At 46.8% G+C, this 15,107-nt stretch overlaps 1 protein-coding gene across 15 annotated transcripts in view; it reads left to right on the forward strand.

The window, feature by feature from the left end:
* The first annotated feature begins 2,274 nt into the window (after positions 1 to 2,274).
* Dnm2 (dynamin 2) overlaps positions 2,275 to 15,107 on the forward strand; it is an 84,279-nt gene continuing 71,446 nt past the window's right edge. For 3 of the 15 annotated variants that reach the window (XM_047532065.1, XM_047532068.1, XM_047532073.1), the window contains exon 1: positions 2,278 to 2,537. In XM_047532065.1, coding sequence (XP_047388021.1) covers positions 2,377 to 2,537 — 161 coding nt within the window. In that variant the 5' untranslated portion in view covers positions 2,278 to 2,376. Of the gene's footprint in view, positions 2,538 to 15,107 lie in introns of all 15 variants that reach the window. The other 12 variants (XM_047532064.1, XM_047532071.1, XM_047532063.1 and 9 more) reach the window with 9 other exon arrangements.

The following is a 15,107-nucleotide window of genomic DNA, read 5'->3' on the forward strand; positions in this document are numbered from 1 at the left end:
GATTCTTAAACTATGGCACTGTTTTTTCTTTTCTGGGGATGGTCCTGGGGATGGAACCCAGAGCCTCTGGCAAGCTAGGCACACACTCTGCCACTGAGCTGCCCTGTCATTCCCTGTGCTTTAAAGGATTGTCATGTGTATTTAATTCTTGCAAAGTTATGATGCAAGATTAGGTATGTTCCCATTTTACAGATGAGGAAACAAGTTCAGAGCTATGAAGCTACTTGGGCACAATATCAGTGTCTGCCTGTTCAGGCTGTTATAACAAAATGCTATGAACTAGGTGGCTTAGGAACATCACTGTTTTGAAGGCTGCAAAGCCTAAGATCATGGTGCTAGCAGATTTGGTGTTTGGTGAGGATTTGCCTCCTGGTTCATAGATGGGTGTCTTTTCACTGTGTTCTCACATGGTATAAGGGACAAGGCAGCTTCCTTGGGTCTCTTATATGGCACTAATTACATTTAAAAGGTCTTTGCCCTTATGACCTAATCAGTTCCCTCCTCCAAATACCATCACATTGTGGGGTTAGATTTCAACATTCAAGTTTTGTGGAAATCAGAAACATTTAGGTCATAGGATCACACAGTAAACAAAATGGCCCATGATCTAACCCAGATTTGAGCTGTTACAGAGCTGGTGTTTTTAAATTAGGTTTTTGAAACTGAAAAAGTTGTGAGGAACCACAACTCAGTAGTGCAACTATTTGTATTAATTTATGTATTCCACAAAATTTCCATATATGTATATTTTTTCATGAATGTCAGCATCCTTACAATGCAGTTCTGAATTTTATTTCGCCTCCCCTTAGTATATCTCAAATTGTACACAGGCCAATACATAAAGAGCTTTTTAAACATTTTTTTTTTTTTTTTACAGTTTCTGCATATTATTATTCAACCAACTCCTTGAATGGACAGGGTGTCTCTAGGTTTCTGCAATTGAGATCAAGTCTGCAATATCAAACTTGTTTGTGCCCTCTCCCACAATTTTCAGTTTGGGAGAGTAAAAAGCTCTTTATTATCACAAAAGAAAAAAAGTTAGATTTTTTTTTCCAGTGTGTAAATAATTTATTTGCCCGTTTTTTGAGACCTGTCATGGAGCAACGCATATACCACTGGGCCACTCTGCTATCCTTCTTCCCACTGTTTCTGCGTAATCACCGTACCCAATCGTGTCAACCCCTTCCGCATTCTATGTTACTCCTACTAACTCACCGAGTTCCCTGTTCTCTGGCACATGTATGCCCAGGGGGTCAAAAGTTCGTTTCTAGAACACCCAACTTTTCTGAAAAATAACGCGTTTGCATTAGTGAAAGGATCCGTTTTCACTGGGTTCTTATATCCATGATGTGCTAAAATTAAAGAGGCTGGGAAACAACGTTGGAGCGTTTCCCACATTAAGACGGGACACCAGCAAATGGGGGCACCATATTTGCAAAGGCACCGTGACTTTATGACCTGTCCCTAGGAAGCAACAGTGTCGTCTGACTCACCTTCAAAGCGTGCAGGGACCCTGCTCCTGGCTTGCGGGCTGGGAGCCAAGATGCATTCTGGGACTCGTAGTTTTCTCGAGACCCCGGAAACAAGTGACAATCACCGACTACCACCACGAGGTGTCACCCATCGTCAAGTACGATGGATCCTACCCTTCACTTCAGAAGACTGTAACAGGAACATCACTAGTAAGAACGGAGTTACTTTAACTGGCAGATACAGTCTTCAATCGAAGTTAAGATTCGGACTTTAAAGCCCACCCTCTTTTCCTTATTGGCACGAAGTTACGAAGTGGTATTTATATAAGCCAATAGGAAATTTATAGGGAAGTAGGTAGCGTCAGGAGACAAATCAGTGTTTAGGATCGGTTCCTAACATCATTGGTCAGGTTTCCCGACTGGCGTGTCTGCCCTACCAATAACACGGTAGATTTCTCTACTGGGCAGATCCAACGTGTATTTTCCCGAGACACCGCCTTGCCCCTTTGACAACTCGGTTTCCGCTCCTATTGGCCTTTGAACACCAGCGACAGTTCATTCATCCAATGAACTTGCGGGATGTTCCCTAAGGGGCGGGTTTACTTAACCCTAGGTCCGTGCCTCACTTTCACTGGCTTCTGTTCAGGAGTGACAGCAGGTCCGGCCAATTGGCTGCGACACAAGTGATTTGGGAGCAGCCCACAGGCCGGGGCGGGAGGTCGCTCAGGTCGGATGTCGGCTGAGAACCGGATGAGGCGGCGACCGTGAGGCCGAGCCGGGAGCGGGCGTCGCGCCGAGGCCCGGGCGGGCGGGGAGCAACGGCCACAGACGCCGCGGGGCCGGGTCGTTAAGGGTCGGGGGCGGGCGGGGAGCGCCGGGCGCTCGGGCCGGGGCCGCCGGCGCCATGGGCAACCGCGGAATGGAAGAGCTGATTCCGCTGGTCAACAAGCTGCAGGACGCTTTCAGCTCCATCGGCCAGAGTTGCCACCTGGACCTGCCGCAGATCGCTGTGGTGGGCGGCCAGAGCGCCGGCAAGAGCTCAGTGCTCGAGAACTTCGTGGGTCGGTGAGCGAGCGCGGCTGGGACTGCGGGAGGGCGGCGGCCTAGGGCGCGGAGGGCGTACCGGGAATGGCGCTCCCTGCGCAGCCGGCGTAACTGCGGCGTTTGCGTGCCCGCGACTGGGACAGGGAGGCGGGCCCTCTGGGACGCCTGGGCAGAGGGTTCTCTGCATCGGCTGGGTCGCAGACCCGGGGGTGGTCGCAAGGGCTGGGTGGCATGCGGTAGATCCGGGGTGTATCTGGTCCCATTTTGCGTAGGTCACCTCTGCCACCTGGTTGCCTGTGTGTCAGGGATAGATCAGATCCTCCTGTTCTTTCTGCCCTTCTTCAGGGATGAAACCTGCCACCTAGATGTTTTTTGGGGGAGACCCCTGCAGTCTGACTGGCGGTTCATTTATCTGGGGCAGCCCCCGTTGTTTGGTTGGCTGTCTTTCGTTCTGGACATGCCTCCCTAATACCACCATATTCAGCTGTCCATCTGTCCAGACTCACCCAGCAGCACACCCCTCATTCTCCCTGCGTCCGCCCGCTGTCTGGCCTGCTATCCCGGGTGATCGCTGCCGTCCGTCTGCCCATCTGTGTCCTTTGCAGACTAATACTTATTTCCTCCGATTACCCTAGCTGTCTTACTGACTGAATTCTCCAGGGCCGACTTTTCAACTTTGTGTCTGCTGACTCCTCTCTTGCCATTTAATCCTGTTTGCCCTGGTGACCGCTCGTTACTGTCTTGACTCTCTGGCCTGACCCCTCTAGCCGGGGCTGACAGGAGGGTGAGACTTGAACCCCTTCCTCTTTCAAATGGAAACAGGACCTTGGAGGGGTATTTTTCTGGTCTACCTCAGGGCATTCTGGGGCCTACCCCTGCACACAGGGCTAGCCCCCAAGCTAAAGCTTGTAAATGGGGTCCCTCTGGGAATGGGCTACTTGCCTAGTCCGGCCAAAGAAGTAGTAACTGGGATGTAACTTTCCTTGGGCAGCCCTGAGAAGCCTGCTTTTCCCAGCAAATTTCACTCTTGGGATTTGGGAAGTGAATGAATGAGAAAAGTCCTTGCCGCCACCAAGGATGTTGATTTACCCCTTCCCCCTTTCTTCTTGTCCTTCTGCTTCCCACATGGGCGTCCTCTGCTGCATTCCAGGAAGTACTCCATTTGTGATGTTGTGCCTGCCAAGTGATAACATCCTCATCATGACTGTCATCGTCATCATAATTATTGTTATTATTGTTGTTATCAGTCTTAAGGGATAGCATTCATCCAGCAGGTCTCAGGCTAAGCTCCTTCTTGGTTCTGTGTTTTGAATCCCAACAGTGAGCAAGTGGCAAGGTTTTTTTTTTTTTTTTTTTTTTTTGGTCACCTCCACCTTAGAGATGAGCTGGGAGGTTCCGGAAGGATTTGCCACCCATACAAGGCCACCAGGCTGGTACACAGCAGAGCCTGACAGCTCTCAGGCCTGCCCTGCCTTCTCAGAGCCCTGGGATTTTTCTCATATTAGCTGGAATTTTCTCCTTTGCTGCTTTGTCTCTGGTACATCATCTGCTGTCTACTGTGGCAGAAAGGTGTGGAGTTGGGGGCAGTTGGGCCTGGTCTGAAACTAAGTCCAGGCTGTGGGTCCTTCTGAATAGATGTCTTCCTTCCTGCCCAGGCTTCCAATGGGCATCTACAGAACTCTTTTTCATTTGTCTTGTGACCTTGCACAAGTGTTTTGATTGAGCTCCGCGCCCCCCCCCCCAAAAAAAAATTGGACTGTGGTTCCTCAAAAAGAATGTGGCAAGGATATAGTGATATAGTCCTTTGAAAGTGCTTGCTTTAAGGGCTGGGGATATGGCCCCGTAGTAGAGTGCTTGCTCAGTGTGTATGAGACCCTGGGTTTGATCCATAGCACTGGCGGATTAAAAAGAACTTGTTTTAGCTGGCCGGTAGGTGTGCATCTGTAGTCCTGGCTAATTGGGAGACTGCAGCAGGAAGATGCCTTGAGCTTGGGAGCTCAGTCCAGGCTGGGCAACATAGTGAGACTCTATCTCCAAAAAAAAAAAAAAAAGTGTTTACTTAGTGCAATGCCTGGTACACAGTAGATCTCCTTGGATGGAGCTATTACTTTTCTAGCTGATTCCTTTTATATCAGTGGCAAAATTGAACCAGAATTAAAATGCTTTCAAGTTATGAATTAGACTTTTTTTTTTTTTTTCTTTAATTTTGAGACAGGGTCTTGCTAAGTTGCTTAGGCCTTGCTAAATTGCCAGGGCTGTTGTGTACAACCATAGAAATGAAAAGTTGTACCCCATTTGTGTACAATGAATCAAAATGCAGTGTGTAAAAATTTAAAAAAAATTAAAGTGCAAAAAAATTAAATAAATTGCTGAGGCTGACTTTGAACTTGAGATTCTCCTACTACTGGGATTACAGGTGTTCACCACTGTGCCTGACTGAACTTTATTTTATTTTATTTTATTTTTTTGCGGTGCTGGGGATCGAACCCAGGACCTTGTGCTTGCAAGGCAAGCACTCTACCGACTGAGCTATCTCCCCAGCCCTGAACTTTATTTTTTAAAATTAATTTTTAGATTGAACTTTATCTAAGTCTTATGAGGGTGGCACTGCAGTGGTCCCCATTTTACAGAGCAGGAAACTGAGACTTGGAGAGCTGAGCCAAACACTCTTGCTTGAGGCTGTTCAATGAGGAATTGGGATTTTGGATTGGGGACTCAAGTCTCTGACCCTTCCCCACCTCCATCAGTCCCTCTGCCCCTTGCCTTGCCTCCTCACACCCACCACTCCCTGTCCCTTCAACCTGGTGCCAGCCAGTGACTACTGAGGTGGCTCCGGAGCATGGCATTGTCTCCTAGAATCCTATAATGCAGACATCAGTAGTTAAGATCATTAATTCAGTGCCTGAAAATTGAAGTTGTAAAAAGATCTTAGGTACAGGGTACTCAAAGAGAGCTTAAATTCTTTTATTTCTGGAATGTGGGTAAGGCATCTCAGCTACAAAGCCCTGCTAGGGAGGGGACCACAGGTGGGCCTCACTCTGAATTACACTCCCCATTTCCTTCTGAATTTGGCCCAACTGATCTATAGCTGAGAACCTGTTTCTTCCTGGCGTGTGTTGGGCATATACAGTGGGCATCTGGTGGGCTTAAGTAGTGAGTGAAAGTGAGTCACTATGGCTGGGCAAGTGCCTAGGGGTCAGCACAGGTTACTTTGTTTCATTGCTTCCTCCTGGTGGATTTTCTAAGAATGGTAGTCCAAGTGGGAATGGCCTAGTTACTTCAGCCCTATACCAGGGGTTGTAGATCACTGGCCCTTGGAACTGAGAGGTGCCAACATTTAAAATGTAGATTTCACATTAAATCTAGATTCCTGTGGTGCTAGAAGAAAACCCACATCTTTAGAGGTGCTTAGACCTTGGGATCCACCATGTTTGTGTGACTTTGCCAAATGGATTTGTCTTTCTGGGCCTTAGGTTCCTTTGTTGTAAATTGGGGGTGATAGGGCTGAGGTGTAGCTGTGGTACAGTGTGTGCTTAGCCTGTGTAAGGTCCTGGATTCCCTCCCAGTATTCAAAAAAAAAAAAAAAAAAAAAAAGAAAAAAGAAAAAAAAGAAAAGAAAGAAAGAAAGAAAAGGAAAGAAAAAAAATAGGGACAATAACTGGATTCTCCCCCAGAACTGGATAAGTTAATGATTAATTCCTTTAGTTCTCTACCTATGACTGCAGTCATTCTCATTACTACCTCACTCTGCTGGGCCTGCATCTGGTGTAGCACTAGCTCTTTGAATTTCAGAACCAGCAGCTCCTGCTCCATCAGGCTAGGAGTGACCACTTCCCCACTGTACCCTAGCTCTCACCAGGCTCATTTCACATTTGCCAGGATCTTTCTGGCATTGGAGACATTGGAGTTTGAGACCCCTGGTTTTCTGCTCTGCGCTAGCAGATAGATCTGTACACCTAAGGGGAGGGGAAGGCCTTCTCCTTGTTTTTTTTTTTTTTTTTTTTTTTTTTTTTAATGCTGAGGATTAAACCCAGGGCCTTGCCAGGAATTGGCAAGTGGGAGGAGCTGGGGAATTTTTTTCTTTTTTTCTTTTTTCTCTTTTTGGTAGTGGGGATTGAACCCAGGGACTTTCTACCACTGAGCTACATCCCCAGCTCTTTCATTTTTTGAGACAGGGTCTCACCAAATTGCTGAGGCTGGCCTCAAACTTGGGAATCCTCCCTCTTTAGCCTCCTGAGTAGCTGGGATTACAGGTGTGCACCATCGTGCCCAACAGAATTTTTTTTTTCTAGTGAGGAGCAGGAGGAGACTGAGGAATCTAGTTTGGATGGCCTTGAGCTTGATATCATGAGTTTATTACCTCTCTGAGCCTCTGTTCACTCAGTGAGGAAATGGAACTGTTAATACACCAGGTGGGTCTGTTTCACCTCATAGGGTGGCACCTCTCACTGCATGCTTGTGAGTCCTTAGGCAAGGAACTTAACTCCTTTTTAAAATGGGAGTTATAATAAGACAAAAATTTTGGGGGTTGATGGGGATTAGATGAGACCATTTAGAGTGCTTGGAGTTAGCACAGAGAAAGAGCTTAAAACAAAAGGTATTCATTGAAAAATGTTTTTAACACAGCGATTTTGCTATGTGCCTGGGGACATGGCCCTGATATAGATACCAAAACTCCTGGCTTGGGGAGCTGACCTTCCAGCGAGGAGCAGATAAAGGAGAAACTGTGGTTCAAGGTGATAACACTTACAGAAAAAAGGATAAAGGAGAGATCATAATGTGTGGGGGGATTATATTTTAAATAGGGGAGTCAAGTGACATTTGAGTAGGGACTGGGAGGTGAGGAATCAAGCTTGTGGAGACTGAGGGAAGAGCATCCCAGGTTGTGGAAACAGCCAGTGCAAAGGCCCTGAGGTAAGATTAGGTACCTGGAGGCCAGTGTAGTGAGATACAAGGTCAAAGAGGAGTTGGGGTGGGATTGCTGGCCATCCTAGTCTTGGGAGCAGGGAGGGATCTGAACAGAGGAAAAGTGGCCCTTGACACTGTTCCTATCTCTCTGAACCTGGTCCCAAGCAAGCTTGAGGGTGCTCTCCTCTGATTTTCAGCTTTCCCTCGATTTTATTAGAGTAGATTCTTCTGTATGTAGTGGCCTTCTGCCCTTTTTCTTTTAACAAGAAGCTGCTGTCAATGGGACTCCACCGTCTCCAGCTACATTAACATTTGATCATGGTGATGTGTCCTTCCAGAGAGATGTAGATGTTGATGAGGGCTGCTGCCTCTGCCTCGATGAGTGCTGGACAGATGTATTCCAGATGGCCATTGGCTCTCAGTCCTGCCATACTGAAAGGCACATGACCCACCTCTTGGACTGGTTTGTACCTTAGTGGATCTTAGGTGTTCAAAGCCACTTAGAAATGATGGCTGTTTTTTCCATTAACCTTTCTTTTGGTGAAAACCATATTGCATCTTGAAAATGCCATACAGTCCCCTTGCTCAGGTGGTCTCTAGTACCTGGACCATCCTAAATGGGTAGAGTCCAGAGGTGTCTGGGAGTGTGACTCTTTTGGTGACCTCATTTGTCTGGGCTGCAGTTTCTTCATCTGAGAAATAGGATCATGATGCTTTCTGTCTTCTGTTGACTGAGAATCAAATGAGCTAATCCTTGAGAAACAGACCTTTTGCCATCTTGCTATTGAGTGCTATCTGCCTTTAGCCTGGATCAGGACTTTGATGATCAGTGTTCTTTTTCCTTAAAGAGAAGGAACTCATCGTTACTTTGTTAATATCAGTAACTCCTCATTGATAGCACATACTTGAATTGAGTGCCCATTAGTCCAAGTAGTGTCATAGCTCTTAGGGGTACAGCTGTGACCAGGACCTGTGAGATGCTCACACTCACAGAAGAATGCACATCCTGTTCCTCAGATCCTGAAAATGCCAGCTGGAGGCTGTTGCTGGTTTGTTTCTAAGTGGGCATCATGGCTGCAAACAAATATTTGGCTGCGAGTGTTATTTACACCCATTTTGTGTCTGGTGGTGGGAATTTGGGAGCAAAAACACCCAACAATAGAGGATTTGGCCAAATGTGTCCAGACAACTGACTATGAAATGCACTGAGAATGATCTAGAAGAAGAGTTAATGACCCAGAAAGCGTTAGAAGACTTGTTATATACCAGACTGAATGGCAGCATGGTCCCATCTTATTCATTTATGTATGTGTGTATATGCGCCTACATTTTAGCGGTACTAGAGATTGAACCTAGGGGTGCTGTGACACTGAGCTGCATCCCCAGCCCTTTTCATTTTTTATTTTGAGACAGAGTCTTGCTAAGTTGCTGAGGCTGGCTTTGGACTTGTGATCCTCCAGCCTCAGGCTCCCCGGTGGCTGGGATTACAGATATGTGCCATTGTGCCCAGCACCAGTCTTGTTTTAAAACAGTTGTGTTTTTTAAATTAAAAAGCCTGGAAAGTTGTACATCACCCTGACCTCCACCGTGGTTTACCTCCCATGATGGTTTGATTTGCTTTTGCTCATTTGGGGTTTATGTTTATAACTAGAAAGACAAATCTCTCTAAAGTTCAGCCCTGGGCTGTCCCAAGTGTAGGTGTTTTTCAGAGCTATTTGTCCAGAAATAGCCCTCCCTATGTACAGGATATAGAAATTCCCTGGTAACAAGCTGGATCATTTTGAGTGAGGGTAGAAGGTGGCCTTGTAGATAGTTCTAGACCTTTCAGAACTGGGAAAGAAGGAATTGGTCACCAAATGGAACCCCACATTTCTTTCTGCATTTGCATTTGTCTGAGAGCAGCAGCTGCCAACTTTTGCCCGATTTAAATGTGAATGCTGAAATTATAGGTTCCCCAACTACTGAAAAAAATGGGAGTGCCCGCTAAACCCTAATTTACTGGGGTAAAGCCAACTGCATGCTGTAATTAGACCCTTATTGTGTCAAAGCTTTGGAGAAATGCAAGCCAGTAATGAGATATTTATAGGGCATTAACTGTAATCTGAATGAAAGAAAAAAATTGCCAAGCCTCCACACGAGATGGCACAGGAGAGAAAAGACTCCTGCTTCCGGTTACATTTTAGGTTCCTGTTAGTATTTGGCAACTAGGGTCTCGTTGAGTGATGGGGAATTTCCCCTGTGGAGACATCCTCAGCTGGAACCAGGGACTGGTTGACCATTTTAGTTTCATCTACTGTTGAGTAGTTGTGACATGATAGCTGACATTTGTAGAGATGTCCTTCCTGGAGACTTATGTGTAAAATCTGATTATATGGTCCCAGCACCCCTGGCAAGACACTGCATTACAGGAAGGGAAATAGAAGCCAGAGCGAAAGGACTGGGCTGAAGTTCCACAAGGAGGAGCATAGAGGTTAGAGTGTGACCAAGTCTGTGTCCTCCTGGACCCTTATTGGGGGCAGTGGGGATGGGCAGGTGTGGGCCTGTCTTGGGAGTGGGACTGAGTGGTAGGCATGGCACTTGTGACTAAAGATGGGGCCAGGATCACATAATGGAGCAGTTTCTGGCTCTCAGGATCCTTCCCCCCCCAGCCCCCCCAACCCACCCCACTGAGCTATACTCCTTTTTATTTTTGAGACAACTTATTTTACTAAGTTGCCCAGGATGACCTTGAGTTTGTTTTCCTCCTGCCTCGGCCTCCTGAGTAACTGCAGTTATGGACATGTGCCACTGCACCCAGCTTCTCTGGATCTGTTAAGGTCATCCAGTGTGTATGCAACTGGCAGGCTTAAGTACCTACTCTGAGCCAGGTGCTGGGGACCCAAGAGGGACTAAGATGGATAGAAAAACAGGGGACAAGGTAAATGAAGAACAGTTTGAAGGATGAGAAGTGCAGTGAAATGGGTAATCAGAGTGAGAAAGGGGCTGCAGTGGCCGCTTCAGATGGGGCTCTTAGGTGGGTGTTCTGCAGTTGAATCAGCTCTTGAAAGACTTGGAAACAGCACCTCATGCAGAGGAAACAGCAGGCACTGAGGTCCCTGCACACTCTTGGCCTGCTGCTTGCCCACTGTGACTTGAAGGAACCAGTGGGCACATGAGAAAACTAACCATCAGATGCCTGCTTTGCCTAAATTTAATTATGCAAGGTGAGCATGAAGACAGCTTTCTTGTAAAATGCAAAACCATCACAGATGAGGAAGAGCACCTACCCTGTCCCTTCCTCTCAGCTTCATGTAGGAAAACCATTGTCAGTTCCGAGTCTATCCTGCCAGACCCCTCTGGTTGGTTGGTTGATCTATTTATCTATTTATTTTGGTACCAGGGTACATGCCGATAGGCATGTGCCACAGGGCCCAGTCCCTCTGGTCTATTTATGTATGTGCTGATACCAGTAGAAAATATGCAGGATTGTTAGGGATTGGGTCTGTTTTGGCTTGTTTTCTTGAACTGGGATCATCCTGCTTATATTATTCAGCAACTAGGTTTCCAAACAAAGGACACTCTGTAGAGATCTTTCTGTATTGGTATGTTTGCAACTGCAACTTGGAGCAATTCTGAGTACCCCAAGGGGTAAGGAATAGAGTCAGGGAGGGGACAGCATTGGGGATTCATCTTGTCTGTCCCACTGAGAGACATCAGCACCCTCAATGTACTGTGATCTACTCTGGGCCCTGCTACAAGGTGCCTTGCCCAGTTTGGGACTGGTGCTTGATCCCACAATTATCAATGAGGAAACTGAGTTTGTCCATGGATACTGTTGTTTTAGTGTACAGACTTGAACCCAGAGCCTTGGCCTTCATGGGTGGCCTTACCCCCTAACTTGGTTGCCTATAATTTATCCCTGGCTTCATTGGATTTTCCAGCCTTCCTTTTCCTCTGGTCTAGGTTCATGTCTTTGGCACACTTTCCATGTGCCAGACACTATTTTCGGTCACGTGGTCCCAGGATTTAGAATGCACTTGGACATGTAGGAGAGTGCTAGCTTTGTGACCCTCACCCTGGCTGTGGCAGCCTCACTGCTGGTATTAGATGAGTGGATCCCAACCAGTTAGAGAGTCCTCCACAGTGTCCCCATATCCTATGTCAGTGCCCACACTACATTCCTCCTCTGCTCAGAACCCTCCATGGCTCCCACCTCACTCAAAGCAAACCCAAGATCTCCCATAACCCACCGGGCCCTGTTGCCTCCCTGCCTTCAACTCTCCTCTCCTCTTGCTCACTCTCCACCCACATGTCCCGCCTGCCTTAGGACCCCCAGGCACACTCTGTTCCCATCATCTGCATTTCCTTTGTCTGTATTTCCCTGTGACTTGCTGTGCCCTCATCAGTCCCTAGCAGATCTCATGTCCCAGAGGCACCCCCTTTCCCTGGTCAGTGAAAAGCCCCTGCCATTCTCAGGTGGGCTGCCGGGTGGGTTTTCTTTAGAGAGTTTTGCAGTCCTGCAGCTATTTAGTGCAGGTTCGGTTGCTCTCCCAGATCTCCCAGAACATCAGCTTCTCAAGGACAGGGATTTTGGTCTGCTTGTTCCTTGCTACCCTGGCATGTTGTAGGAGCTTATATGTATACTGTTGAACAAATGTGCCTAGAAACTAGAATTGAATGAATAAATGCATATTTATTGAGCAGGGGAGCCAGACAACAGCCCTGAGACTTGCCTTTTGGGGCTCACAATCTGCCTGGGGTGTGGGTAGACCCTGAAGCAAGGACATCTTCCTTCCGGGAAGGACTAAGCCTTGCCCCTTTTGATACAAAGAATAAGAACAATAGTTGGGCTAAGGGAAAAATATGGCTCCGATCCTATTGGCTTCTCTGGCTATAAGATGGGGTGAGCAGGGTCCCATACAGCTACCAGTGGGCCATCCCCTCTGACTCCTGCTTCCTGTATGGGGGCCAGGTGGCCATGGAAGGTGTGGGCCCCCTGCTGTCTTTGTAACAGAGACCTCCTTCATGTCAACCTGAATGCACAGAGTGTGGACCCATGGGTGTGGACAAGAGCCCAGGAGTTGTTCAGGACCCTAGTGACACCCCCACGCCCAGATGATTGGGAGGCACCCTAAAGATCCAGACCTATGACACATTTTTCCAGTGATAAGAGTCTTTCAGGGCTGCAAGGCTGGCGGGTGAGCTGAGTAGGCAGCAGCAGTTCCTGCTGGGGTGACACCCACCCACTGGGTGATACACCCTGGCACAGTCCCAGAGGAAGCGCCCAAGTGGACTGGGGACACAGCCCCATCTGTGCTGACCCTGGGGCCCAGTCTTCTGTGCTGAGAGAGGGTAGCAGCTTCCTGACCTCAGAGGCCCCCAACTGACCCCGGGGCCACAAACCTGCACACTACTGAATGGTGCCTTTGGATTGTTCTTTTCTACCTGAGGGCAGTGGAGTACTAGGGACCCATAAATCAAAATCAGGGAACTGTGGCTGGACACCACGAGCTACCAGCTCAGCTTGAGGGAGTCTTCCTGTGGTTTGGGTTGGTACGTCTTTTGGTTTTGCAACACTGAGTTCCCTGTCGTCTGGGCGGAAGCCAGTCAGACAGAAGCCCAGCTTCTATAGCATCTGCCTTGGTGGCATCGCTTGGTGGCACTGACTGGCACAGGCTGCCAGGGAGCTCTGGACAGGCTTTCTTTTTTTTATTTTAATTTAATTAATTAATTTACTTTTATTATTCTTTATTTGTTTTAATTACTTAAGGCTTTCTTTATTTCTGTTTTTGTGGTAATAGAGATTAAATCCTAGAGAATGTTACCACTGAGTTCCATCCCTCACCCTTTTTATTTTTTGAAACAGGGTCTTGCTAAATTGCTGAGGCTGATCTAGAGCTGTGATCCTCTAACTTTAGCCTCCAGAGCAGCTGTACGTGTGCAACACTGCTTTTGTCTCTGAGTGATTTTGTTTGTTTTTGTGGTGGTGCTGGGGATGGAAACCTGAACCTCATGCATGCTCAGCAAGTATTCTATCGCTGAGCCACATCCCCAGCCCCTGAGTTAATTTTTGTATGAGTTATGAGGTGTTGGTTGAAATTTTATTTTGGTTTGGTTTTATTTTGCATAGGAATGTCCAATTCTTCTAGTACTATTTATTAAAAAAGACCATCCTTTCTCCATTGAACTGCCTCAGTCAGAAATCAGTTGGCCAGATTTATGTGGGTCCTTTCTGGGCATTCATCTCTAACATAGATCTGTGCCTTTGTCCATTTGTCAAAACCACGTTTCTTTATTACTATAGCTTTATGGTTAGTCCTGAAATCAGGCCGTGTGAATCTTCTGTTCTCTGAGTTGCTTTGGCTAGTCTAGTTCCTTTAAATACACATTTTAGCATTTATTTATTTATTTATTTGATACCAGGGATTGAACTCAGCAGCACTCAACCTCAAACATGTCAGGCTCCATCCCACTTCAGGGCCTTTGCATGTGCTCTTCCTCCACCTAGACTGCTCTTCTCCTCAGGTAGCCCTAGGCTCATTTTGTCAGCAGTAGGAGGCTTGTGCTTAAATGTCTCCTTTCCAAGAGGCCTTCCCTGGCCACTCTGCCCAAATGTCCTACCCTGTCACTCTGTCCCCTTGCCCTCTAAATTTTTTTTTTAAACACTTATCATATTTCTACTCTACCTGTTTGTTTGGTACATTGTTCCTCTCCACCCATGAGAAGGAGGTTGAGTGACTAATGGTGGGGCCTTCTTCCTGTCTGTGCCCTAGTCTCTCACTGTGCCCAACCTGTGATAGGTAATCAGGAAACCCATCTCTCTTTCTGTGTACTCTTATGATTGGTGTATGCATCAATCACTAAGTAAGACTTGCTCAGCAAAGGTGGCCTACTTAGCTAAACTCTGACCTGGGCCACCACCCAGCTGGGACCAAACTGACCCAATACCCACTTCATCCAGCTAGGCCAGGTGGGGGAGACACACATCACAAAGAAGTGGAAGCTCTAAGATAAGGGCCACAGAGGAGGGGAGGCTCTGGGAGTATAGAATGATGAGAGGTTATAATCAGGGCCTTCCTTGGAGTGTTTGTGTAGGTCAGCAGTGAGTTTTGATCTTAAAGAAGATTTTGCTGGCACATGGGGAGTCCCAATGCTTATTTTTGCCTTTTCTCTTATCATTCTTTTCTCCCCCCCCCATCCCCTCTTCTTTCTTTATTTCTCAAAGGTGCATTACAGGTATGTGCCACCGTGCATAGCTGTTACATGTTTTTATTGAAATATAAGTCACATACCATAAAATTCATCTTTTCACAGTATGCTCTTCTGTGGTTTTGAGTTTATTCACAGAATTGTGCTCCCACCACCACTATCTAGTTTCAGAACATTTCCATCTCCCCAGAATCCGATACCCATTAAGCAACCAGTCACTACTAGCCCTGGCTCCTGGCAACCTCTAATATGTTTTCTGCCTCTGAATTGGCCTATTCTGGTATTTCATGTAAGTGGAATCATATAACATGTGACTTTTAGTGTCTGGCTTCTTTCACGTAAAATGTTTTAAAGATTCTAACATGCTGTAGTAAGTATCAGAGCTTCATTACTTTCTTGGGTCCTAATAATATTCCATTGTATGGCTGTGACCCATTTTTTTATCCATTCATCCCTTGTAGACATTTGGATTGTTTCTACCTTTTGCCTATTAAG

The sequence above is a fragment of the Sciurus carolinensis genome, chromosome 17 (genome assembly GCF_902686445.1).
Source record: "Sciurus carolinensis chromosome 17, mSciCar1.2, whole genome shotgun sequence".
Lineage (NCBI taxonomy): Eukaryota > Metazoa > Chordata > Mammalia > Rodentia > Sciuridae > Sciurus > Sciurus carolinensis.